At 40.4% G+C, this 27152-nt stretch overlaps 1 protein-coding gene across 3 annotated transcripts; it reads left to right on the top strand.

The window, feature by feature from the left end:
- Nucleotides 1-3464: 3464 nt before the first annotated feature.
- On the top strand, nt 3465-26154 carry LOC131885795 (uncharacterized). Of its 3 annotated transcripts, none has more exons than XM_059233962.1 (15): nt 3465-4068; nt 9165-9257; nt 9768-9802; nt 9891-9996; nt 10053-10117; nt 10186-10203; nt 10283-10355; nt 11553-11568; nt 11657-11697; nt 11764-11868; nt 18143-18266; nt 23897-24018; nt 24132-24220; nt 24298-24409; nt 25934-26154. In XM_059233962.1, coding segments are annotated over exons 1-15 (1104 nt in total). In that variant the 5' UTR covers nt 3465-4067; the 3' UTR covers nt 26038-26154. The 3 variants fall into 3 exon arrangements, with proteins under 3 accessions (XP_059089945.1, XP_059089944.1, XP_059089946.1); XM_059233961.1 differs by lacking the exon at nt 3465-4068 and adding an exon at nt 7466-7525; XM_059233963.1 differs by lacking the exons at nt 3465-4068; nt 11553-11568; nt 11657-11697 and adding an exon at nt 7466-7525.
- Nucleotides 26155-27152: the final 998 nt, after the last annotated feature.

The raw sequence follows: 27152 nt of genomic DNA, 5'->3' as shown, positions 1-27152 counted from the left end.
GACTTCGTTCCACTTAGAGTGTCCCACTGAATATCTGGTTAATTGAAGTCACCAATAATTACCGAGTTCGCAGGTATTTTTCTAATGAAATCGTTGAGATGGTTGTCGTTGTCTAAGCTGGAATTTGGTGATCGATGTAAAAGGAAGAATTGCGGTTTGGTTTGTTTGAGCAAATGATCAAGGAGATTTGGTCAAAACAAGTGTTCGGGGTTATGGCAGTGACGGTATTGATAGAGGTGATTTTTGGCTTCGCATAGATTAGCAGACCACCATCCCTTCCAGATTTTGTATCGGAGCTATCATTTCTATCCACAATGTCATAGCGGTCGATTACAAGCTCCTTGTTGAATATACTATCATGCGTCCAAGTGTCCATAATGAAGATTAGGTTTGGAACTTCTATGGTGACTCCTATTTCTAGTTCGTGTTATTTCTTCACAATGAACCTGGCGTTGAAGTAAAGTATTTTGAGGCCTATTTTGTCACCCCTTTCACTAACCTGCCCGAGCCTCTTCTGCTGACGAACGTCCATACTTCGTTTCCCGACTCAGATCTTCTCGATGCTTCCCTTCTCATCTCCTTGTCATCCTCGATTTGTGCTTTTGTAAGATCTGGGTCGATATAGACATTTGTATTATTGTAGACATTCCGAACTGATTTAGTGCCTTCCAGGATGGTTTCTCACAACGCGGTGCCACCTAGACCAACCGGAACCATTCTTGGCCGTTGACCTTCGTTTTGTTCCATCTTTCCGATTCTTAACAAGAAGCGAGTCTCATCCGAGTTGATCTTGATTCCTGCAGCTTGGATAAGGTCGTTGACTGCTCGTTTGTCTTCCGGTTTCCTCTCCTCACCCGTTGGTCCACTCGCTTCGGGAAGACCTTTGATGACGATTTTGTTGTTGTTCCCTCTCGAAGCCTGAACTTTTTTAGGGTATCGGTCATACAGTTGGGAGCATCTTCCATTTTCTAAAATGCGCTCTGTATGATCGTTCAAAGCGATTTCGACGGTCTAGAGCATCAAGCGAACCTCGGAGAGACCTTTGTATACTTTGGAACAAGACAACTCGAATCCTCTATAAAACCACATTGTAATTCCCCTAGCATAGGATGGTGTTGCTTTCAGTATTCTGGAGCACGACAGTTTTGGGTGAAATGGTCGTTCGCATCCATTACAATGAACCCTTTTTGGCTCGTTTTCCATGGATTTGTCACTGATCCGCACGGAGCAGATATAGCAGTTGCATCCATCTCCACTTTTTCACCGGTAGCCGTTGAAGGAATGTTTTCCCGTGTTTTTCCGAAGCTTCAACCTGTCGCAGTCTATCGGCAAAACTGAAGGCAGACGATCGCGCTGTCAGATTAAGCTGCGGTTTGAGCGAGGCCTGAAGTTGTAGCTTCCCAATATTTGCATGTTGAGCGCGGTCAATAATTATGAGGACACACTACGTGCCACAAAGATCCCTAACTATCGTCAAACTTCATGAGTTGGATGATTTATAGACCTCTGGAACAACTTGGGGTTGAATTCACATTTCCGGAGAATTTGGCAAGAAATAATTGGGGCACCGAATCCTACTGCCTGCTCGTGACACCACTTCACCGTCTTCCAATGTGTTCCAAATGTAGGAGGCAATTGTTCAAAACAAGTTGTACAATAGGAAAAAGGTTCAAGATCAATTTGAATCCGGTAATTGAGGCTAGCTTTCGAAGAAAGATGGATTTGATTCCAGGTAAAATTAGGGCCTCCATCGAGAATTATCAGTCGAAAAAGGAGAGTATTTAGAATGATCAAGGAAGTCAGGTCGATTCCAAAGGCTTGTTCTCTTATGCAAACTCTAGGAGAAAGATGAAATACTCTTTAGGGCCCTTAGAGTCGATGGACAAGCCATTGGCAATGAACATTGTATGTACAAAATGTTTGGAGATCAAATCCTCACTGTGTTTTCAACTCCACAAAGTTTTGGAGCAACAGCTCATCACTTTAATGTTGAGTCGAATCGAGTCGAACTGATCAATTAGATGTCGGATTAAAAAAAAAAGATAATTGGGCACAGGCCCGCCCAATCAAGCTTTTAAAGTAGCAACTCATAATGTAATATAAATATTGCTGTGAAGCTTGGACTCGGTTAGCCTGGGACCGGAGCTAGATTCGCAAATTAGAGAGTGGAACCGGAGTTGGTCTCATTGGATATGCTCATCGAACTTTCACTTGCTTTGGAAGGCTGCACCTTAATCCTTCTGTACGAAACCTGACGACTGTCTTCACATCCATTATACGAACAGAGTGTTCAATAGGGTCGACCACCAGAATTCTGACCATTGCTAGCAACTACCAATTTTATATCAACAGCATAGAAAGAGATTCTGACATTACTGCTATCAAGCTTCCGAAGTGGAGCGATGAAGATGATGAAAAGCAGAGGACCCAAAATGAAGCCCTGAGGAACACCCGACTTGACATCATGTATGTCACTAAGGGATCCCTCGACTTTAACCAAAAATGCTTCCTACCACATTTGAAACTACTTAGCCAATCGAGAAATTTAGCTTCTATCTCAATTTCACGGAGCCTGTTAGCTAAAAGACCCCCCTAAAATTGGCTTACATTTCCAAGTCATTGTTGTAATCATTACAAATTTATTGATTACTTGGTCATTCTCGTCTCGTTCATGTTTCCTTTCGTCTTTATGCTTTCCACTGTGTTCAATGGAGCTTTGAAAGGCTACTACGTAAGTGTTATGTGTTGGTTGTTGGTTTATCAGGCGGCAATGCCAGTCTGATTCCACAACAGCAATCAATGACGTGTGATTGACGTATGACATGTTTCAATCATGCTGAACCATATGAAAATATGTTTCAACTTGATTGTTGATTTCCACAAAATGCTCGTTTCCTGCACACGTCATGAGACGTCATATACAAAATGTTGGTGAGTGCTCCACGCTAAGATAACCGAAGAGGTGACCAAGTGTTTTTTAGTATGCTGCATCTGTCAGTGGGTTGTTAATCAACCAGAGGCTTGTTTTTTAAGCTCATAACGTAGAGTAAGGGGCCTGGACGTTGAAAGACCGGTATGAAAATACACTCACTTAAGTAGTGAGCACTGAGCAGATGCTAATTCTGGGTAACGTCCAAGCCTTTACTCAGAAGTAGAAGCGTTTAAAAAGCTCGCCTCAGGTTAGCCATTTCATGTCCGGCCGAAGCCATTACTTCACACGTTCTTCTTGCAAATTATTGGTTTTTGAGATGTTTCTCTCCGGCCTTGGCCCATAGATTGCAATTTTCTGTATCTATTCAACAACGCACTAGGAGATCGCAGCCAAGGAGGTGAAATCCTCTCATATCGTATTCCTCATCCGGGGCCGGCCTGAAAAATTGTTGTCCCCAATTATGTGATTCAAGGAATTTCTGTCGTCTTTTTGAAATAGACATTTCCCCTCCCCGTGAGCATTCATCGCTTTGTGCACAAACCAAGCTTTCAAAGTTGGCAATATGACTGTGCATTGATCATTTGATCATGTGGACCTGTCGTGATGTTGACAAGTACCGAAATGATGACCAGTCACTAAATAGAAATTTGCAACTAATGAATCGGAAACTTGGCATGAACAACAAATTCGAGTCTGCAAAGGGATTTCCAACATCTGGAAGTGTCAGTTATTGACGTTTGTATTGACGTTGGGTTGTTCCAACGGAACGGCGAATCAATCAAAACGATTGTCCAAGCATTGCATCAAAGGCAGGAGCTCGCATCAGTCAGGGGTGACGTTGTGAATTCAAACCGGAAACGTTTGACGAGAGTGACAACTAAATGAATCAAGACGCTGAGCATGCATGTTTGCACACGATTGTCATTTCAGAATTTGAAGCTTTGGCTTGTTTCTTCCAATAATCTCAAACCAAGATAGTGCTTCTCCTTTTCCTTATGATTAGTTGGGCTGGGGTTAATTGATCAAGTGGATCTTCAAACCTTGCTTCATCAGGGGACCCAAAGAATAATTACGGCGGACCAAAATCGAAACCACGCCATCATATTCAAACCGACAATGCTCTCAGCTCTAACATAGTAAGTCGAAATCATTAAAAATGAACCATGAGTGAACAAATTCAAATAATTTTCACTCATCCTCAAACCTGACGGCTTCCAGGTCAGACAAAGCCGGTCAGCTTCCTTCAAGTGAGTCAGGCCAGAACTTCAAGTAGGATTTTGGGCTGAGTACTTGCAGGATTCTTAAGTTTTGGAAACGCGCTTTTGGAACGTCATCGACTTTTTCAACTGAGATTATTCTGTTTCGAGAATAATAAAAAGCATAATCAAAGGCAAATTGGTCTTGACTACCTATAATCAGTAAAGGATCGGGAACGAAACCCACCTGACAGACACTGAACGTTGAGGTTTCTTTTTTGTTTCAATTAATCCTCGTTTGTCGGGATAAGCCAGGAATACCTTTCGAATTGCAGAATATGCGACCGAATCCCGATCTCGATAACTTTTTTCCAACGGGCACGACCTTCAAAACTGCATAGATACAAGTTGTTCAAGCTGAAGGGGTTAACAATAATCTCAAGAAGAGGTTCTATTGGAACCTCTGCTTCCAGCCCTCTGAAGTTCTAATACAACGTTTGGTGAAATTGTGTTGGAGCTAATAGACGAGCCACCCAAGTATGGTTTGGGCCTCTGGTCATCCGGTCTGCCATTATACTCTTTACGATTTTGCCCTACTTAGAACCCAAGAATTGCACAATTATATGATCGATGGCGAATGTTCAAGACATTCCATTTTCCCTCTGAGAGAGCACCTTACCATTCAAGGCTGATACAGCCTCATCGAAACGTACAAAAAGCTGACATTGCCCATCTGGAACATGTTTCATAAATGTTGGCGTGTGAGCTATTGAACGTAGATTAGGGTGTTAGAATCGAAGCCAATTTTGACGATATCCAATGAATTTGATGGTATGATTGATCGTCATATTTGAGCGACAGAAATCATGACAGTGAGTGTCACAGATAAACAATTTTTTAGTATATAATTTTAAGAAGCATAGTAATATGATTCTTTTCTCGAGCAAACTGCCTGAGTAAACTGCTTTCACAAAAGTCCGGATTGGAAATTTATCAGAGTTACGATCGAAAAAAGATGCAAGTCGAGAGCAAAGTTACTCTCAAATGACTGATAAACAGATATCTAAAACTTGATTAGCAGAGCGTAAAAAATAAGCCCAATGAGATGCATAGTTTGGCAAGTGCCAAAGTCCGCTGAAATACAATGTTCACCTACTATTGCTTCAACTTATGATCGATCATAAACCTCTCATTACGACATTTCATGGATCCAATACAAAGCATGGGGGATCAGGCACGGGTCTCGGTTTGATTTTCAATTTCGGAAACACTCATTTCGAATTGGGATTGGGTGAAATACGAATATCAGAGGGAAGCAAATTAAACAATCAAGGAGCCGGAACGAAATTCCGCTCAATGACCTTCGGGTCAACTCCTTTGAATACTCCACTGGTAGATGATGGAGGTAAAGATATTGAGCAGGCCTCATCTATGAAAGATTTAGGAGTAGTCCTCCAAAATAATGGAAAGTTCGATGAGCATATCCCGTCGAAGGTGGGTAAAGCTTTTCAAATGTGTGAATGGATATATCGCACGTCGAAGTCCAGAGATAGCAACACGATGCTAACACTGTACATCTCGATTGTTCAGCCACGTTTTGAATATGCCTCGCCCAATTGGGCTCCAATTAGTTCAGCAATTTCGCAAAAGGTGGAACAAGTCCAAAGATGTTTCACTAGGAATATCACAGGGTTAAGAGAGCTCTCGTATTGGGAGAGACTAAAAAAGTTGGGACTGTACAGTGTTCAAAGAAGGTAAGAAAGGTATCAGATACTACACGTTTTCAAGAGCATCCATGAGCTTTGTCCCAACCCACGTTTTAGGGTCAATTCCAAGGACTGTAGAAGGTTTAATGTGCATATCTAGAGCACCTTCAAGCCCTCGAGAATCCGTGCTAGTTCACCTTTCTTCTTTCTCGGGCTCATTCATTGCTCACTTTGCTTCCTTCTAATTAGAAGCATGTCGGTGTTGATGCGGTGGCATCTTGAGAGACATGGGTAATCTTTTAATCAGAATCCTTTTTCAACCTTATGCTCAAGGGCTAGCCAGATCTGCCAATTTCAATTTGTTGGTGGATCAGAAATTGTATTAAAGAACTTAAGTAAAATGAATACTTTTTCTGTCTTGAATTGGTTGAATTCCATTCCCAATAGTTGTAAGGAAGTCTGCAAAGAGAAATGAAGATATTTGTTTTCCTTTTAAAATTACAGAATGCAGAGATGAAAAAGTACAGAGCATTCATGAATCTCAATTATTATGGAACAGTTGGAGAAAGCCCTGAATTTGAAATATTTTGCGATGTAAGAAAAGAAACCTTGGCATTTTTGAAAAAATGTCATAGACTGACAGAAATTTCTGAATTGAGTGACCATAAAGAAAAGAGCATTCATGGATCCTTATGTGTTTTGACACCGTTGAAGAATGCTCCGGGATCGATAATGTTTATGAGATGTAAGAGTAGAAACTCGAACAATCATGGAAACATAATTCAAAGACCATGACAGAAATTTTATTGGCAGGACTGCCCAGAAAATGCAAATGTATAGTTTTTCACTTTTGCCAATCTTTTTGCATCATATGCATTATTTTGTACTTTTCATCATATTCAAAATTTTGTTAAGAAAATTAAACTTTTCAAGTTTCCTGAAAGTAATAGTAAGTCAATTCGTCCCAAATTAACCATCCACCTCGTGACCATTTATCCCATACATCATGAAAACACCTCGAGATGTGTCTGATTTTTAAAAGAGAAGTTCGTTACTCGGACAAAAGTGAGTTCTAACATTTGAAATAGATTGTCTTTAAAAAATTGCAATGATAAAAGAGCTATTAAGATGGATGGATAAGCAGGTGGTTGGTCTTATGTCTGCAATCTATTTCATGATTACTTGTACCTTTTGTCAAAAAGGTTTGAAAAAACAATCAAGTGACAAAAGGTCACTTTTTCCCCTAAAACTGAACAGGATTCTAGAAAATCATTGACAAGTATTGACATATTTTTCTGAAACGACTGAAATTCCATTATAAATTACAGAAAGATGCCAAATATTGCTTTTAAACTTACAAAATTTGCAGATGCAATAAATTTGAATAAAAATCTCAGATGTGTAAGTTTTTTTTGCAAAGCTTGCACAATTTGCAGGATGCAAGTTTTGGTCGGCCCTAATGATTTCCCTGAGTGGTCACAAGCTGAACCGTTTTTGAATCGACACTCAGCGACTGCTCCAACTGCCGCAATGACATCTTTCTTGAGCCATTTTGGCTTCATTTGCCGTTGGTGTGGTCGGTTTCTGGCTTGCAACTACACAGGCCCGAGTACTACAAGTTTACGTCTGTCACGTAGTTCCACAAGTTAGTCTCGAATAGAATTTGAAGTGAGCACAACATATCATAATGGGTAAAGTGTTACATTGATTTACAAATCACTTCTACTACTACGGCCTAACAACAACACCTAATTTTGGCTCGTAACTCAATTTTAGCTCTCTGTGAACTCAGTTTTTTTGCCAAATCTCAATAAGCCTCAATTTGAAAAAGGGGAAAAGAAGAAAATGAATGATTTCATCTTGAAATTTTCGACACTCAGACAAAGTTTTTGAGGCATTTGTGGCAAGCTTTTGTTGGTAAAAAAATGTTTCCCATAAAAACTTCCTTTTTTATTACTATAGACTTTGGTGGAAGTTCCGGTGACGTACTTTTTTAATGATGGAGTGAGGTCCCTTTCGTGATGATAATCATCTAAGTCATCTTAGCCGCAATTCATTTGATAAAATGTTACAAAGAAGGTCAAATAGATGACAAAGCAACATTGGGAAAACAATTGATTTGCCAGACGACGATATATCAAGATTGTTTTTTTAGCGATGATGCAGCAACAACTATTTTTGCTTTTTCAATAAGCACTTTATTTGTACCAGAACTCAGTGACCTGGCCGTAAACTATGAAGTTAATGCAAAAAAGTTTCATCGACACACTTCTGTAAGGCAAAAAAATCAAAGGATTAAAAAAATATTATGAGACTTATTACCTTTTATTTTGCGGTCTTCTTATTTTCAGCATGCTTCTTAGATTTAGATTTTATTTACCTTTCAATTCAATGCTTTAATCATGAAGGTTTTACAAACTGTACTTTCATTTACTAAACTTTCGTGAATTTCACGATTGTAGTTGGTCCCTTAGTACTTATTTTGAGTACTTTCGAGAGTTGAGGTGTCAAATGCTCCAAAAACGGCTTAGTGTCCAGAGCAGCAAATCTAGCCCAACAACAGAGACTTGAGAGCAATAAGCGGTATCATTAATTACATATCACAATTTTTTTATGAGCACCGAGTAAGCCCACAAAAGGCTCAAGATGGAGAATCTGCTCTTTGAATCGGCTTCGTCGAGCTAGGTTGGCGGGCTTGTAGAAACTTAACAAAAAGTCCGCCACCAACTTAAAAGTATTGATTCCTTTTGCAACTTTCCGATCGATCCGATACACTCTTATATCAAGACCTTTAACCTTTTTCCACTACAAAATCTCCCATTTGCGGACGACCTGGTTCTTTTTGCTGATTCAGCCGCGAAATTGCCAAATCCCGTCGGTGTGCTACATAGTCATTGCCAAGAGAAGAGCCACCACCATAAACACAAAGGTCGCAACTTTCAATAAAGGTCGCTTGCAAACCACTTTCTTACATATCAACAATATTTCGATTGAAATCGGAAAGTGTTTGAAGAATCAGTTTCACCTCATTTGGAGATTTTCATAAACTGCATTCAAATCAATTTGATCTTTACTTTCCCCAAGAGCTAGTTCTGCTAAATGCAATTCCCTTTTTTTAAGCAATACACATTCCTCTTTGAAGTCATGCGGTGGTAGTACAAAAAGAGTGCAGATGATTTTTTGCAAATCGGTGAATTCCTACGACAATAAAAAAACGATCGAACTCGGTGGAAAACCATCAATTATTTACTAGCTCATGTTGAATTACAAATCATGAATATTCGCATGAATCCTTCAGCCAATAACCTTCAATATATGCTCATTTTCCAGTGTATTGGACCCATTTGTTGTTGCTGATTGCAGCACTGATACATAATGGTGCCTTGGCTCAAAACAAGACGGAATCGAATTCTCGTCAGAAAAGTAAGGTTTTACATTTTTTTATTATTTTGTATTTGAGGTGTTAGGGTCGAAGGGGTGAACCTTGCCAGGCCAGCGAAGCTAGCCAGCACATCGTCCTTATATATAATTCCGATGTTCTAGTCCGTATCAGATTGGTTCTCCGTCTGTGGGTGTGTTTAGCGTCCAAGAGTTTCCTTGAGAAAGGTCGGGGAGGAGAATCGAACCGGGGATTTCTCTCATGTTAGGAAAACTGCGTTAACCACTACGCCACGTGTCCTCCCTTATTAAGAAATTTGTTAGGCAGTTTTTGGTTTTAAAGGGGGAGAGGCCTCACAACAAGGGTTGAGTGGGAATAGAGTTCTAAACAGAACGTTTAGTGCCAACCTGAGGTCGGACTCCTTTCATTTTAAGCACAAAACTGAATGACTGTTGCTTCGTCTAACAATCCCAATCAAAGAATTGTTATGAATATGTTGAAAACGAGCAATGCCTTTCAGTTCAAAAATTAATGAATCGCAAAATTTCTTACAGGGCTCTTCAGCATTTTTAACATCGTCTCGTTCAGGGTGAGCAGTCTCAATTGGAAAAAATAGGGGTCATTGATTATGACTATTGTTATAATTTCTCAACAATTACAATGTTCTTGTACTTTAGAATGACCCTTGCACCACAACTGGAGCTGGAAATCTGGGTGGAACGTGTCTAGATTCGACAGCGTGCTCCTCCAAGGGAGGAACTGCTTCCGGAAATTGTGCTTCCGGTAAAAAGAAACAAGGATTGTAGCTCTCTATCAGGGTGACGCTCCTTTGATTTTAGGTTTCGGAGTGTGTTGCCTTTTCATTGTCAAAGGTTCTTGTTCTGCGGCTCAATCCATTTCTCAGGTACATTGTGCTTACAAATACGTTATTCCTTGAAGATATTTTGTAATCGTTCATCTTGATCATTTTAGAATTGTACCTACATACGGGTAAGAACTACGATAAGTGTGATACTCACTTTTAATTGTTTAACACAGTTTAATTGATCGGTATTTTGTGGCTCCTCAGAACAACGGATATCCGGCCGCCGATACCACAGTCAGCGAGACATGCACCTACAACTTCGATCGGATTAATAACAGTAAGTCTAAAACTGCTTGATCCTTTTTAAGCAATTCCGTCCTGGGTTGTGTAGGCCCACGAACCAAAGAGACCAAACATTGACTTATTTTGTAATGGATTTGGGCCCAATAGGATATTAATCCCCGACAATGTCGCGATTTGCCGAATCATGATTCTTTTCTACTCGAATTTTGTTGATTGGCCTTTGCAGCCACATTCTAATATTTTCAATTTAGGGCACTATCCTACTTTGTTAGCAACTGTAAACGTATGATAAGCAGATTATCCTACTTTTGTTAGCAACTGTAAACGTATAATAAGCAGATATTTTCGTGGCTTATCCCCTTGACCGCTTGACCGCTGGACCGCTTTGCCTTATGCTTCAAACTGTCTGAGTTGAGAACTTCGGTCGACGCAGAGTTTCAATGGGTCTTTGAAGTGGTCAAGCGGATAAGCCTCAAAAATATCAGCTGTAGAGTTTTCCTTGGTTAAAGCACGCGGAGAGTGAGGGAATACCCTTGATCTATGGTATTCCCACTTGAAAATCTTTAAACAATTTTGAAAAGGACCATTTTTCTTCTTGGTTCCACCAATGAGAAACGTTGCTAGCAAATATCAATGCTGAAGTACGTCTGAGAAAAATAAGAAATGAGTCAAACTTCCTGGAGTCAATAAGTTCTTGTTTTTGATTGATTTACTTCGTCTTTTGGAGCATTATTTGTGACGGAACAAAACCTTGATCCACCCTGTACATGCAAATGTTCCGATGCAAAACATGTAACTTTGTCTATCACACTGAGTAAGAGATATCTAGCCAAGTGATTGTATGTCCTTTTATTACTTTTAAGCCACCATGCGAGAAAAAGGCGATACAAATTTGGAATTTGCAGGCACATTATCACTTTGAACGTTCAGAGTTTTCTATCGTTCAGAGTTTTCTATCATTTTGTTTCACTTCAACTCAGCTTGTTGAGTTGATGTAATTGAGTTTGGAATTTACTTATTTTAGAGGTATTTTACAGGCTTAGAGGTTGTATTTTCCTCTAGTACTCCATTTGGTGACTTTAAAGATTTTTTCAGTAAACGTCTCTTTTGTTTATTTAAATGTTTGGTGTGCCTTGACATTGCCAATAGCAGAAACCTTATGATATAGGTCTCATTAGCTGTGTAGCGTCATCATTGTTCTATTATCTCTTGTACTTTTCTCCTTTTTTAGATCTTTGTCAGATTCGGTGAGCAAAATATTATGAACATTCATGAGAATTTCCCTAAACGAATGAAAGATTTGACTCTCAACATTCTTTGGACTCTCTTCTTTAGGCTAGATTTTAGAGCATTGACCACAGAAGCTGCCACCACAGGTTACAAAGCATTATTTTTCGTGTGACTCTATGAAAATATGTTTAAAAACTGTTTCTTGCTTTCAGGAATTTGTGGAACAGCAGCGGATGCCATCAGTGTGACAAGCCCGTTTTCATCGAATGACAATGGATTTCCTCCGGTGGTATGTGGAACTTTGACATGGCAACATAGTAAGTAGAAAAAGTAGTGTAGAGGTTGCTATAGTAAGTAGAAAAAGTAGTGTAGAGGTTGCTTTTACTTCTGCACGACGATTTTGAGAGAACAACAATGTTTAGTTGTATGTGTGAGTTAGGACTCTGAATTCGTCTGGAAGTGCACATAGATTGTTATGTGAATAGCCTAAGGGGTGACCCCAACGTGATGATGTCGACCAAATATTTTAAAATAGATGAGGAATCTTTAATTGAGAACCAGAGCATTTCTGTATCAAATTACCCCACATGGAAAGTCCAGGTGAAGATGTCCTTGATCCCGGACGGACTGTGGGGCATTGTGTGCGGATTCGAGGCCCCTCCCTCGCCAGAAAATGAAGAACTGTCAAGGAAGTTTGCCGCTCACATGGATCGGGCGTTGGCGGTGATTGTGTTGTCTGTGGACCCGGGTCTGTTGTACCTGTTGGGCGATCCATTCGATCCCAAAGTGCCATGGGATACGTTAGAGAGCCAATTTCAAAAGAAAACTTAGGCAAACAAACTCCATTTGAGGAAACACCTTTTTACATGCCGTCTTGATGAGGGGGAGAGCCAGCAAGCAAACCTGAAATCTATGTCGGGTCACCTGTCTATTGGCCAGCCTGCCTCGGAGCTACGAGATTCTTGTCACCCTGTTGGAAGCCCACTCCGAGGTTCCATCATAGGAATTGGTCACGGAACGGTTACTCAGTGACGAGCAGAAGAAGATGGGAATGGGCGGGACAAGCAAAGCCGAGTAAGGCCTGATGTCGTCCCATCAAAAGGGATCAATCAAATGCTTCTGGTGCGGAAAGCAAGGCCATATCAAGCGAAAATGCAGAGTCAAGATGACATTCAAGTCCAAGAAAGGGTTCGCCGGACAAGGCAATGACAAAGCTTGTCATTTTGTCATCAAGTTGGAACAAAACACACAGACGCGAGCGTTGGATTACCTGCACACGAGATTTCAAACACCTGGGTTGAAAAACCCCTAGTGTGGATCATTGACTTGGGATCCACGTGCAACATGTGCAAAGACATCAGGATGTTTAAGAATGTGGAAGACCTGGAGGCGTCGGTAAAAATCGTGCTTAGGGACGGCAGTGGCGTTCAAGTGAATCAGCAAGGCCAGGTATCACTTATTGTTCGAGTGAATGGCAAATGGATTGATTGCACACTGCAGGATGTTCTATTTGTGCCAGAACTATCTTTCAATCTTCTCAGCCTGTCTAAGGCATCCCAGTTTGGGGTGTTGTTTGAGTTCAATGGAGGAAAATGTTCCATCCTAAGCAAGACGAAAGGGGTGGTCGCCGTGCCCGACCAAGGCGATGATCTGTATCGCCTATGTCATGTGCCTCCCTCTCTTGGGGCCATGATATCCAAAGAAGAAGAGTCAGAAAGTAATTTTCAGACCTGGCATCGCTGCATGGGTCATGTCGGCCCTAGGGGACTTGAGGAAGTAATCAGAGGAAGTTTGGCTACCGGTATGAGACCGGTAAAGGCGAGTTCCAAGGACGTGTGCGAGTCCTGCGTACAAGGAAAGATACACCGTGCACCTTTTCCAAAGTAATCTCAACGACGTTCATGCGAGAAACTGAGTCTAGTTCACAGTGATGTATGTGGTAAAATGGGCGTGCCATCTCTTGGGGGTGGGAAATATTTCCTCACATTTACTGATGATCATACGCGGTATGTCTGGACCTACGTGATCAAAAAGAAGAGCAAGGTCTTTTCTGCATTCATGGAACGGAAGGCCAAAGTTGAGAAAGAGTCCGGATACCAGGTAAAGATGTTGCGAACTGACAATGGCGGAGAGTATACATCTGATCAGTTTGAAAAATATCTCGCCATGGACGGAGTTCAACATGAGCTGACAATCCCGCATACATCCGAGCAAAATGGTGTGTGGGAGCAGATGAACCAAACGCTTGCTGAGGCCACCCGCGCCATGTTGTCCAATGCCAAGCTTCCCTTTCGGTATTGGGCTGAAGTTCTTTCGACGGCTACTTATTCACGTAATCGGAGCCCTACCAAAGCCTTGGTCGGGAAAACGCCAATAGAAGCTTGGAAAACAAGAAACCGGATTTGGCGCACTTACGTTGTGTTGGGTGCCTGGCCCATGTGCACGTGCACAAGGAAGAGAGGGGAAATTTGCACCCCAAATCAAAGCTTGGCTACGGAGATAGCGTAAGAGGCTATCAAATATATGATTGGGCTCGACGGCGTGTGGTTTTCAGTCGAGACGTGAGATTTGACCAACTTAAGAACGGAATTCTATCTGAAGGGTATGAAGAACCAGGTCAGCTTGATGTCCTTGATGGTACTCACGATCCCATTATTGTTCATGACAATGCTGGGGGGAATTTTGAGGTTGGCAATTGAGTACCAGTAGATGAGCCTGAGGAAATGGAAGAAGATGACCCTTGGCGGTTGAACGATTGTGAATCTAATCCACGTTCACGGCGCGTGAGAAAGGAGCTACTGCTCTTTGGTGAATGGACCTGCTCAGCGATGAAAAGGGATACGGATTCCATTACATTTTAAGAAGCTCTCAGTAGTGACGACTCCCACCTGTGGCAGAGAACAATGAGGAACAGCCTTGATTCCCTCCAAGAGATGACGTGTGGGAGCTGGTGCCACAATCCAAGGACAAACACGTCATAGGAACAAAGTGGGTGTTCAAGGTCAAGCGAGACGAGCACAGAAATGCTGAGCGTTGTAAGGCCGGGTTGATTGCCAAGGGCTTTACACAACAACATGGACTGGATTATGATGAGATCTTTTGTCCGTTTGTAAGGTTTGTCACGATTCGAAGTCTTATTGCTATTTCTGCAGCCCAAGGATTCTTCATTCATCAAATGGACATGACCACCGCATTCTTGAATGGCGAAATTGATGAAGATTTATATGTGCGACAACCTGAAGGCTTCGAGGTGGCAGGCAAGGAAGGCTATGTCTGTAAATTAAAGAAGAGCCTGTATGGATTAAAACAATCTCCCCGATGTTGGAACTTCTTGTTGGGCAAAGTTCTAAATGAACTCGGTTTCGTCCAAACTAATGAAGATCCATGTTTGTACCACTGGAAGGGAGGGTCCAATATCATCTACCTAGTTGTTTATGTGGACGATCTCGTTCTTGCTGCGAAAAGCGAAATAGATCTGAAAGAGATCAAAGTGAGGCTCTTCACATGTTTCAAGGCCAAGGACCTCGGCCGCTTACGTCACTTTCTTGGCATCAACGTGGCCTGTGGGACAACCACAATGTGGCCGGGACTTGCTGAAAAAATCCGGAATGAGCCAATGCAAGCCGGTTGACACCCGATAGAAATCAATGTTAAATTGATCAAGGCCAGAGAAGAGGAAACAGCGGTCCGTCCCACTGGATATCTATCAATCGTTGGTGGTCTGCCATACCTCGCCATGAGAACAAGTCCTGATCTGGCATTTACAGTCGCTACCGCGGCCAAGTTTGGATCTCACCCGGCCTGGATAAGTACACTGGAGTGCCGTGACCAGAATTCTGAGATATCTTCAAGGAACAATAGGTCTTGGAATCTCCTCTTCCCGCACAGGCACCATAACCAGGTTGGGTTTTCGGACGCGGATTGGGCAGGAGATCCTGAAGATCGGAGATCAACATCTGGCTATGTGTTCATGTTGGCTGGTGGTCCAATTTCATTGAAAACCAGTTACAAAAGTCGGCAGCACTTTCTACAGCCGAAGCCAAATATATGGCGCTCTCGAGTGCTGCTCAAAAGACCCTATGGTCGCGAAATGTGTTGGTGGACATGGGTGTCAATATGAATTCTAAAACGGCCGTTTTTTGAAGATAATCTTGTGTCCATTGGTTTGGCTAAGAATCCACAATATCACGGACGAGCATTCGATACCATTTCACTCGAGAGCAAGTCCAACTACAAACGATTAACATAAAGTACTGCAAGAATGAAGACATGGTAGCCGATATATATACTGTAAACAAAAGCTGTGGCCGTACCGAAGCTACAGAAGTTGAAACGGTTGTGCAATGTTGGGGTTCGGAGCTTCAAGTGAGGGGGGGTGTTAGAATTGTATCTCATCATTAGGGCCGGCCAAAATTTGCAGATAAATATGGTCTTTATTGACAGCAAATTTGCAAAAAAATCAAACGAATCTGCTCAAGAATTTGCAAATAAACTTTCCAAAACATGGGCACCATCACGGTCTGGTGGGTGTAAGGGTAGGTTTTGCCTTCCTAATCAAGCAACACGTTGATGAAAAGGAAAATTAGGTCAAAATGTCTTCCAGCACTGGGATTTGAACCTCCTATCCTTAGGGAGCAGATTCTTGCCTTTTTCACGCTGCCTCCTAGATTGATCAGCATTTTGAAAACCCTTAATACTTAGTGAAAAAGATAAATCCCAGTTCATTGATAGAAAAGCACTAATGTCAGAGTGTGGAAAAGGAATTGCAGAACATTTTTCTTAAGAAAATCAAACTTGTCAAATTTCTTGAAAGAAATAGTAAGTCAGCTCTTCTCAAATTAACCGTCCGCCTTATGACCATTTACCCCATAAATCATGAAAACACGTCAAAATGTGTCTGATTTTGTAAAGAGAAGTTCATTACTCGGACAAAAGTGAGTTCCAACATGTGAAATTTATCAGTATCTTAAAAAATTGCAATGATTATGAGTTATAATGAGTATTTGAAAATGGATGGAATGCGAAAGCTTGTCGTCGCTACTAAAAACTAAAATTTCTCATTTCTTTTAATATTGGTCAGAATTTCTGAATATTATCATAATTTTTTACAAATATTGGTATTTTCTGCTGAAATGGCTGCAATTGCGTTATAAATTGCAAAACAATGTCATATATTGCAGTTAAAATTGAAAAATTTGCAGAAACAATAGATTTGCAGAAAAATCTCAGATATGCAAGCTTTTTGCAAAATTTACAAAATGTAAGTTTTGGTCGGTCCTACTCATCATCGTCACTCCTTATCCAAGGTTCTGTGTCCTGTTTATTTTATGTTCCAGTTCTTGCAGCGCATTCTACAATTTACTCTTGGGTTGCCAATAAAATTCCACTCAATGACTTTTGGGTCCACACCATCAAATTCTCCACTAGTAGATTCTGAAGGTAATCTTAATCAGGAAGTTTCGCTCATGAAGGATTTAGGTGTAGTCCTCCAAGAGAATGGAAATTACGATGAGCATATCCAGTGGAAGGTTGACAATGATGTGGTTTGATATATCATCGCACGTTTAAGTCCAGAGATAGTGTCACGATGCTAACTCTGTACAAGTCGATTATTCAGCCACATCTTGAATATGCTTCACCCATTTGGGCTCCAATGAGTTCAGCAGGTCCAAAGATGCTTTACCAGGGACATAAAAGGTAATGAAGATATTTCATATTTGGAGAGTCTAGAAAGTTTTGGACTGCACAGTATTCAGAGAAGGTACGAAAGGTATCTGATACTGTACGTTTTCTAAAGCGTTCATGAGCTTTGTCCCAACCCAGATTTTAGGGCCAATTCTTGTGACCCTACTTCTTGTTTCTCTCGTTTCTTCATTGTTCCATTTGCTCCCCTGAAATATTTGTAGGGAGTATGTAAGTGCTGATACTAGAACAACCTTGAAGTCAGATGAGGACAAGTTTTTGGCTAAAATTCCGGATCAGCACTTCATTCAAGGGCTAACCATATCCGTGAACTTTAATTCGTTAATCGATCGAACTGATAGAGTTGAACTTAGGTAAAATAAAGTTTTTCGTCTTGTAGTGCTGGAAATTTCATTCCCTGTATCGTTAAGGGAGTTCGTAAGAAAATAAGATGCAGATAGTGTGAGCTGTTTCTCCGTGTTTGCGGCAGATCCAACTCAAGACTTGTCATTGTTCGCGGCCGTGTTGGCGTCCGATCCGGCATTCAAAATCATCGCCGAGATCAATGACGAGTTGGACGTCCGCTATCACCGGACGGTTACTTCGCACCAGAAGTGCACGTGAAAGGAGGCCTTTTACTCGTTGTCCCAAAACCAGCCAAGCCACGAATCCTGGAGTTCCTTCACCGGTCACACTTAGGCATCACCAAGAACTCTGAGTTGGCGAAACATCTCCATTATTGTGGCATTCTACGGCTTGATAGGGTGTCTCCCTCGTATTCTATGTTCTGTTGATGAAATAAAGCAACATACAATCCCTCGTTCCGTGACCTGGGCGTATATCCCTCATCCTGCATCTTCGTTCAGTGCCACCTCATACCACAGGTATCATTCAAAATCTCATTTTCAGTGTATTTTGAGACGGGTACTAGTGGAACAAATGCTGGAGCGTTGGCCATTGCTAAAGGAAGTGGAGCCGGAAATCGAGTATATGATATCAAAGTTACCTATTATTCTTGCGATAATGTGGCCAAGTGAGTACTCTCTTTTATAGCTAATAGCATTGATGGGTTCAAATCATAAACAATCGCATTTTCGTAACATCTAACTGTCTCGTAGTAAGTGTTGACGACCAAGTTCCTCACCTAAAGAACAACCCCATCTTTCAAGTTTTCTCAAGAAATGTGTGGTTGCTCAGGCGCAAGAAATAAACTTTGGCCGATTTTTTTGAGAAACAGGCCAATGGTCAATACTAGGAGGCAAAAGGTTTTGTTAAAATAAGTATTGACTCCTTTCACGGATTGAGACGCAAAACGAGTGATTGCTAGAAATCTATTTGAAAGTCGATTTTGAAAGTAACGGAATAGAAGATCTGCGATGTGTTTTCCTTTAAATCATTGGCACCAGAGGCATGAAATCAAATAGTTCAGAAAAGTGTAAAATATTAGATGGGCTTAAAGATCGCATATATTTTATGCCTCTTTTTTATGGAATTTAAAGGATAAGTTGTTTCAGAATGAGCTGATCCGATTTTGAAAAAGCCCTGAGACCAGAAATATAGAGGTTTGAAACGATGTTCAAAATTCTTTTTAGAAGTGTAACGAATTCATGTCAATTTCTTGAGCAATATTTTTTTGATAATTTCAGGGCTCTGAAAAAATGTTTTTGAGGGCTATCTAAGGGCTAAAAATTTTTTTGAAAGCATCAAAAAATTGTTTTCACAGGAAAATAATTTCTTAAATGCAAAGATATTAGTCTGTTTAAATGCAAAAATGCCTCATAATAGGACAACATAATATAATTTTGCAACAGTTTGAAGCAATTACCAAAGTTTTCAATATATTTCATTATTTCAAAATTTGTGAAATAAGAAGCCTTGAAGTTGTCTCCTAACTTGGACCCCCAAATCAATACCCTAAGCAATGCAGGTTTTTAGATCGAATTTGGTTCCTCCTGGTGCCTTATTCTAGCTATCTCTCAGATTGAAGAGAACTGGGCTGAAATGCAAATGGTTTTTTATAGTTGCTATTTTGCATGTAAATTATGATAATTTGCCATGTTAGGAAAAGCTTGAGCTTTTGCCAAAAAGGCAATTAGGAATAATGGGAGAATTGGAGAACAACTACCTCATTACAACAAACCAAGAAGATTGGGACAATGCAGTATGCAGTATTTAAAGCAGGTGCAATAGGTATCTTAATCAATAAATCTTCAAAAGTATCCATGAGCTTTTTTCTTGAACCAGAATTCAGAATCAATTGTTGTGAATGTCAAGGTTTACACTTTTGAGACCTACAATCCATTTGTCGGCATATTTTTAAGGCGGCTTTACACTAGGATGGAAAACCAAGATTGCTGGGCGAGTTTTTCGCCTTCGTGTCCTTTGTGCTGCGTGTAAGCATTTTAATGCAAAAATATCATTTTCCAGATCTGAAGTATACAATAACAGAAGTTGAACAATGCGCAAGAGTATTTGACCTTCAATATATCATATCAATGCATTTGGCAACTACCCATGGAAAAACATTGTACATACATTTCTTCTTGTTTGATTATTTGGTAACACTATGTAAATCAGATATCATGACGTTACAACTTATTGGTATCAACAAGACTCTTAGTCGGCCATAGCCCCCTTACCCTGCATGAAATATGTTTTACGTTCTGCACTTCAGAGGGCGCTTTGTCATTCAGCCTCTACCGTAGTTTTTCGACACGGCCAAGATGTTTGAGAATTCCCACAGATATTTGATGATTTGGTCCTCGCTAGTGGCTGATATGCTTTGAGGGCGTAGGGGAAATGAGCTACAGGTATACTAATGGCAGCCTGATGGGATGCACTAGTATAGGAAAAGTGCCGTCTTAAAAAGCACCATACGAGAAAAAATATCTTACATTTTTAAGAGATAAGTTTAGGCCGATGTATTCTTATTGAACTTTATGATAACTAGATTCGAACGTTAATTTTGGCTCAAAATTGATGTTTACCTTGCCACTTGTTTAGTGCATGCGTGAGCGTTGTTTGGAGCTAGGATCCTGGAGGAGAATGTAGGCTCATGCTAAGAAAGAGTAGCTTCCATACAACCGTATTGTAGATTTATGTTGTTAGTAAAATGGTAATGTGATGAACTGGATATCTGACTTTGCCTGACCAAGGACGAAATAACCTGGGCAAGAGTATCCAAAACTTGAATAAGTATATTTACAATGAGACCTTACTGTATTGCAGAGGCTTATTGAATCGGAGTGGATGACTGGTGAATGTGAGAATATCATCCGTCTTCTTTTTTGTTCGATGTCTTCCTTGAAAGATTTCTTTCTTATGATTTATAACTCTTGCATTTAGATAGGTTAGTTCTTGGCACCTGCATATGCTAGATAAATGCCTTACTGATTTCACCTATACACATCTAGGCCTACGAAGGGGGGAATTAAAAGGTGACGGCTTATTTTCGGGTTATCAGGGTTCCTGTTCTGTTATGGGGGTTATACACATCTGCATATTTTTTACACTTTACAATTGACATGGGTTGTGGGCATCCTGAATGATATCATCAACTCTTCTGGATTGGTATTTCTTGCACTTATTCTTTCGCACTATAAATTTGGCGCATCTGATCGCTCTCGATGGGCCATCGTTCATTATCATTCGAGCACAACTCTAGCGAATGATGTTTTACGATAGTAACCAACTCAATTCCTAATCATACTTGAGAGAATACTTCCATAACAGTGTCTTAAAAGCAGATGATGTTATTAAAGTTGTTATGATTGTAATGCATTAAAAGCACAATTTAGTCCGGAAGAATGAAACCATTTTAACACAACCTTTTACTTCTTGAAGTACCCTTCATCAATGTCCTAAGAGTGTATGGCGATGTCTGGCCTAGAGCAAACTGCTCGCCTAGTTTGGTAAAAATCTTACCTTAACATGCAAAAGCTAATGAGGTAGAGGTCTGGAGAGAAAAATGCCACTTCTAAAAACCACAGAGATTTTGTTTTGACTACATCTTGAATTTTTTTCTTGAATGCCCAATTTTCATCAAAGGGAAAATATGTTGTATATTGACCCACTGAAACTAAGATAATGAAGTTGAACCTAATGTGGAGCAAAGTTTATACCAAACAATCAACATATCATTTCTAGATTCACATTTTGCCTCTCAATGGAGCATTATAACTCATTTACTTTATTTTCACAAACATGTTTATGTTTTAGGCTTAATCTACTATTTTCTTTACTTGGCACAGCAATGGGATAAATCATATCTAAGAGTTAAGATCTTCAGAAGTAGGAACAGAGAAGAAAGTAGTTTTATTTTCAAAATTCAGCCTTTATTTGCACCCTTATTTGCTGCATTCTGTGGAGTGAAACTAAAAAGTTACTAGAAAATCCTGCCGGAAGATCCCATTACGGATCCAGGGTAAAGAACAACTGAAGCACTTTTAGGGCGTCATTTGTCTCTCCAGACCTTTAGTAAATCTTTACACCCGCCCAACGTCGCCCTGGAATTTCAGTGGTCTATGGTCATATATCCTTGGCTTATTGCTGGAAAATGAAAGACTTTTTCCCGGTTCACTATTCGGACGAAGCAAAATCGAGTCATAATTGTCAACGTGGGTATCTCGTTTCTAAGACAAGGTCAGCAGCTTCCGTCATGATAACTTCTGCAGTAACCCGGTTAACGATTGGTATGCTAGTTTTTTCACAATTGTTTCCAACGACATCCAGTCCGAAAACTTGGTCCCCGAGAAAAAGCGCATCGCTCTGTTTAAAGCAGGTTGGAGCTCAGCCAAGGATTCCCATACGTTGATTGATTGTGGTAACGGCTTGATCAAAATGGGAATTCCCTTTCAGATCCTGGGTCACTTCAATTCCTAATATAGACACATAGGTGATGGATTCTTTTCATTTCATGGTGACGAAATTTCTCTTTTTTCAATAAGAGTCTGACAATCTTTAGCGTTATGACCCTCCTCCCTTCATCTGAACCACCGTCTAACTTGGTCCCGGTGTTTGACGAAGATCTTTCCTCTCCTCGTCAAGACGAAGTCAACAGCCAACAACAGTGGAAAAATAAATCTCCACTTGGATCTTCTTGTGCCCGTTCCAAATCCCATCAATCTAAGTGTCTCCGGAAAACCATTCCCGTCAGACATCAAACCTTGCAATGGCAAAGGGACGAATTGCCCCGAATAACTCTTCATCAGAAGCAAACTACTTGACGTTGGGGAATCTCATTGCTACGACTGAAGAACCCCCTTGGATGTTACAATTCCAAGTGACCTCATGATAGGTCCACTAGAATAAGAGAGAACTTCCAAAGCAATTGGCACAGCCTCTTTCGTAATCACTTGCACAGTATTCTAGGGATCACCAGCCTGGCCGATCATTATAATGTCAATTGTCTTCAACGCAAGACTAGTGATTATGAAATCACCAGCCACCAAGAGAGAAGGATACATTCAAGGCTTTGAATACTTGTGGCGTGGGTAAACACACTTTGGCCAAATGCTCCCTGGAATTGCTCCTCGGGCCGTTAGTGACAGGACCGGTGCCAAAGTTTCCCGTCGTAGGTACAACGCCTACGGCCTCTAGGCAATTCCTATAGTCTCAGGATAAGGTCGTAGGGAAGTGTATGTTGATTTCCTATTGGTTATGTAGAAATTTCAACAAGTGCTTGAGGAGCACTTTTTCCTGACGCTTGTCCTCCTTCTCATCCTTTGTTTATTGTCACAAGCCACTCAAAAACGCGATGTGTACGATTGAGTGTTGGCACAAAAGAAGATAAAAAAGAAAATAAGGAGAGGGACGACATAATGAAAATTAGAGAAGCAATAAACTGTGACATGCACAAAAAAATTCATAATAACCTTGAAAGAAGTCGCAAAGCACCAAAACACACGGAGCGTCGAACACACTCAAAGAAAACAATACTAATGGGAAAATATGATAAATTATGTGCTCTTGGTGGCACATGATCAAGTTTTTGAACAAAGGAATTTTTGACACCAAGGGCAGAGCGTAACAATAAACCCTCCCCCCCCCTCCTTGCTAGGAGGATGACATCATTCACAGAATAAAGGTTCCTGAAAAACATTTGTCCATTTGAAACGAGAGACCCCTGGGAGCACTCTCAAGGCAAGTAAGCACAGTGGAATTTTCTAGCCTATGTCACCGCTTAAAGTCAAACTATTAGCCAAGCCGATTTGCCCAATATTTAGACGGCCTTGAGGCATAATGCAGTCTGAACATGCGTTCCTACTTTATCCTATCCATTTAAGGCCTTAACCCAGGCCCTGAGTATGTGGCTGAATGGAGTCCATATTTTTTATGTCCGTTGTTAAAGATACCGGTAAAAGAGGAAAATACAAGAAACTTAGTAATTCAACTGAACTTCAATGAATCTTCAACAACTTCATAATCAGAAAATCAAATCCAGTAGATTTGCATTGAAAGAGACATCACAACATAAAAAATATTAGAAAAACGAGGTTTTATGATGTTTATAGAGCTTTGGCGCTTGAAACTAAGCTCATCATTTTGCATTTGTTTTAAAATCAAATGAGTTCCTAAAGAACTTGGTATTACAAATATTGCTTATGGGTTTGTACAGATTTTGCTTATTTGTTGCAAGTTTGATGAGAATTTACGTATTTTCAGAGCACCTGAGGGTTGCACGCAATACTTTACCGGACCCAGTGGATCCTTCCAGTCTTTCAACTTCGCCAATGGTCAGCTCCTGAGTAGCCAGAGCTATCGAAGCTGCTTCAGACAAGAAATGGGTAAGTTGGTATTGTACATATGTCTAGACCAAATATGAAGAGAAGAGTTTGCATTACGGAATCAGACGCCCTTAACCGGCCAACATATTCATTTTATGTATTTGTGTTTGCAGGATTTTGCCGAATTGAATTACGTCCTTCCATCACTGAGACTCCGAATCCATTCTTCCTATCGGGCCCAGATTCAGCTTTGGCGGCAGTTGTACTACACCATTGGTTTCTGTTGTTGGAGTTATTGTTACTTTTGATAATCATTCTTTTTTCTTACTTTTCTAATAGGTTGGATGCCAAGCTTTAAGCTACATTACCTTTCCCAGCACAGTGGTCGGCTCTTATTGTGGAGGATATTTAAATTCCCTGGGCGGGGCCACTTCTTCTGCCCCACAAGTCTGTAAGATATTGTTTTCCTCTAGACCATGAGCTACTAGAATGATTAAGTAAGAACTTAATATCTTGGCATCGGACAAACACATTGCGGAGTAAAAAAAATACCAGAAAACGATTGAAAACGCTCACTCTGTGCCGTTTTGTGTACAGCCCTTTACGAACAGGTAAAAAGAGGTTTTAGCTCAAACCTCCCTGAACCACAGTAAAATGGATTGTACCAAATATGGCTTTTAAAAATAAGCCACAGTTAAAATAAGCAGCCCTTCGTGTCAGATGGTAAGAGCATCTTATTTATCGAATGCGTTTTGCGATGATTTAAACGTCATTTAGGTCACAGAATTTATGTAGAATGTAAAAATGGTGAAGGTGCTCACCACATACGTAGTATTTGCAATTGTCAGTAGGTAAAAAGATAGTATTCTCTCTTATTACATGATAAACAATGGTCACTCTCTAAAACTGCTCTTACGGCCTGGTATCTTGGGTTCAAGGGAGACAAACAAATATTCTGCTCTGCTAGAATGTAATTGACATCATGGGAATGATGTTTGAAGCTTCGCTTAGGTGGCAGTTTGTGAAATAGAGTGTCGAAGCCCAATTGAAACGATTTTGAAAAGTCACAAAATTATGTCAAAAATTTACACCAGAACGTTAAGAACTAATTTATTTTTTCCCTGACAAGTCACCTCAGTGAGTAAAATATTGTTGACAAGGCTAAAGAGACATTTATGATTGACATAGGGATACAGTTACATGTTAACACCTTATTTTATCGAAGTTTCAATTGATATAATATCTGATCCAGAAACAAATGAGAATTGTCGGTTCTAGCTAGCCCTAACGACTCTAAACTTCAAACCCAAATATTTGGCTTGATTTAAACAGAACTATAACACGTATGATTCAGTCCTTAACAGTGCTAAAAAAGTATTAAAAACATGCAATGGCCCATATCAGCCTAAGATTGCCTGAACGGCCTAAGACATTTTTGGCCGCTGGGGGTAAGAAAATTATTGACATGCCTGTCTTCATTTCCATTCCCTACTGAAATGACAAGGAAAGTTGGGAAGAATGCATAACATGGATGAGAAATTTAACTCGCAATTGAAGTTGGAGAGAAAGGCAACACGTGGTACTTTGAGCGCTTATGCTTTTCCAACAGTTCCAAAATATTGTTTGAACTGTCACTAGTTCATTGGAAACTCATGGGCCTACTAACCGTCAAGTTCTCAAAACATTGATATCATCTCTGAACTTGATTCATCAACGATCAGAGAAAACCGAGCGCAAAAAAAACTTTCATTTTTGGTGCACAAGTGGACAGGGAACCAAATAATAACATTTTCATTAAAAAACCACGAAAAAATCTACAACTAGCTAATTATTTATAGTTACTCGGAATGTGACAAAAAAAAGAAAGTAAAAAACTGATATGAGCGGTCATACGATCTTACTTTAACTTCCATGCAACTTCCTTTCGATTTTGATACTCTGTGGTAACTAGCTCATGTCCTTTTTGCTCTTTCAGCTAGTCCTGGAGCGCCGTTCGAGGTTGGTGTGCGGTCTGTGGCAACGACAAATGGTGGGAAAACGGGATTCAATCTGGACTTCACACAAATACCTTGCGCTTGATTTTGAAAAACATTGACGTGCACATTTCATCCTTGCAATGTCCCCATTTTAGACACCCGAAGAAAAATTCACTTTAAAGTCATTTACATTATTCAAATACACATCGTCCGCTAGTTATGTATGGTTCTTTAAGGTGTTTTTTTTTACTTTAAGGGACCATTAGTGGTCATTAAGAAGAGGTTTAGGTCGCAACATAAAGGGAATGACGAAAAGAAAACAGCTCGTGGCATGGGAAAAATTATGATCTGGAATCATACTTATTATGAATTCATAACGCTTTGACACTTTCGCATTGTTCCATACTTTATCAGCGCAGCCAGTACAATTTTTTTTCGAAAATCTAATCTCACTTTTGGCATCCGGAGATTTCCTTGCACTTGTCCACGGGCTTTTATAGAATGGTATATAGGTGCTCATATCTCTTCGGGGATTACATGATCTAGACCACGTTTTATTCTGTAGAGAAGAATGGCATCGCCCTCCTCCGTTGGTCCTCAAGTGAGGTGAGGCAGGTCTTTTGCAATGTTTCCTCATAAATCCTTATCGACCCTCTTATCATTCGAATCGCACGACGCTGGACTTTACCAACACTTTGTAGTTTTTCGATTTCAAGGATTCCATGCCTGGATATCAAATTCGAGGAGTGGTCTCGCACAATATTTATAGCTTCTACAGTAGTGACCGCCTATGGATTTCAAACCGAAAAGGTTCTTATTATTCCGATGTATTGTATATTGTACTCGGCGGCTTGCTCACAAATGAAAAGGAAGGATACACATATAAAAGAGGAAAGCATAGTGACATCAAACAAATGTTGGCGCAATAGAAATTACACGTTGTAACACAATGAGGGCCGCAAGGCCACTCAAGGTGCAGTGAGTAGATTGGTTATCATTATACTGGTTTTGTATTTCACATGCAACGATATTTATAAGGGATTGGCGCTAAGGCAGTAGCTGGAATTAGCATCTCGCAACAACTTCCAAAACAAATACAAGGGACAAAAGAGGAAGTGCCCATTAGATCTAATCAGTTCTTCCAGCGTGTACCACATTTTTAATGGAGGAAACAGTTCTGAGACGAGCCAATAGGGACCTTTAAGCTGACGTCAAACT

Source organism: Tigriopus californicus, chromosome 8, assembly GCF_007210705.1.
Source record: "Tigriopus californicus strain San Diego chromosome 8, Tcal_SD_v2.1, whole genome shotgun sequence".
NCBI lineage: Eukaryota > Metazoa > Arthropoda > Copepoda > Harpacticoida > Harpacticidae > Tigriopus > Tigriopus californicus.
Note: the sequence above shows the minus strand (reverse complement) of the source record. Positions and strands in the feature narration are given on the sequence as shown.